Source organism: Penaeus monodon, chromosome 22 (assembly GCF_015228065.2).
Source record: "Penaeus monodon isolate SGIC_2016 chromosome 22, NSTDA_Pmon_1, whole genome shotgun sequence".
In the NCBI taxonomy this organism is placed as follows: domain Eukaryota; kingdom Metazoa; phylum Arthropoda; class Malacostraca; order Decapoda; family Penaeidae; genus Penaeus; species Penaeus monodon.
In genome coordinates, this window is record NC_051407.1 from 7,215,854 (window position 1) to 7,216,134 (window position 281).

Sequence of the window (281 nt, forward strand, 5' to 3'; positions counted from 1 at the left end):
CGCGTGCGTGTGCATGTATGTGTTATATCTGTGTTAAAGAGACGAAGAGAGAGGAAGATGGGGGAGGAGAATTTAGAGGAAAATTAGTTAAAGACAAAAAAAAAAGGATGATTACATAGATGAATAAGCAGGGTGACCAAATAACCACATCTACCCATACATGGTTTCATGTACTGCACCGAGCATGCATACGCATCACAGCAGAGTCAACAAGACTTACCAGCGCCGTCATCCAGGAAACATTGGGCGACGGGGTAGGTGGAGGTCTTATATATATCCTT

General features: G+C 43.4%; 1 protein-coding gene across 1 annotated transcript in view; it reads right to left on the reverse strand.

The window, feature by feature from the left end:
- The window catches only part of LOC119586874, a 2,651-nt gene extending 2,376 nt beyond the window's left edge, over window positions 1–275 (reverse strand). Inside the window, exon 1 of the mRNA XM_037935606.1 lies at window positions 221–275. Coding sequence (XP_037791534.1) covers window positions 221–232 — 12 coding nt within the window. The 5' untranslated portion in view covers window positions 233–275. The remainder of the gene's footprint in view (window positions 1–220) is intronic.
- Window positions 276–281: the final 6 nt, after the last annotated feature.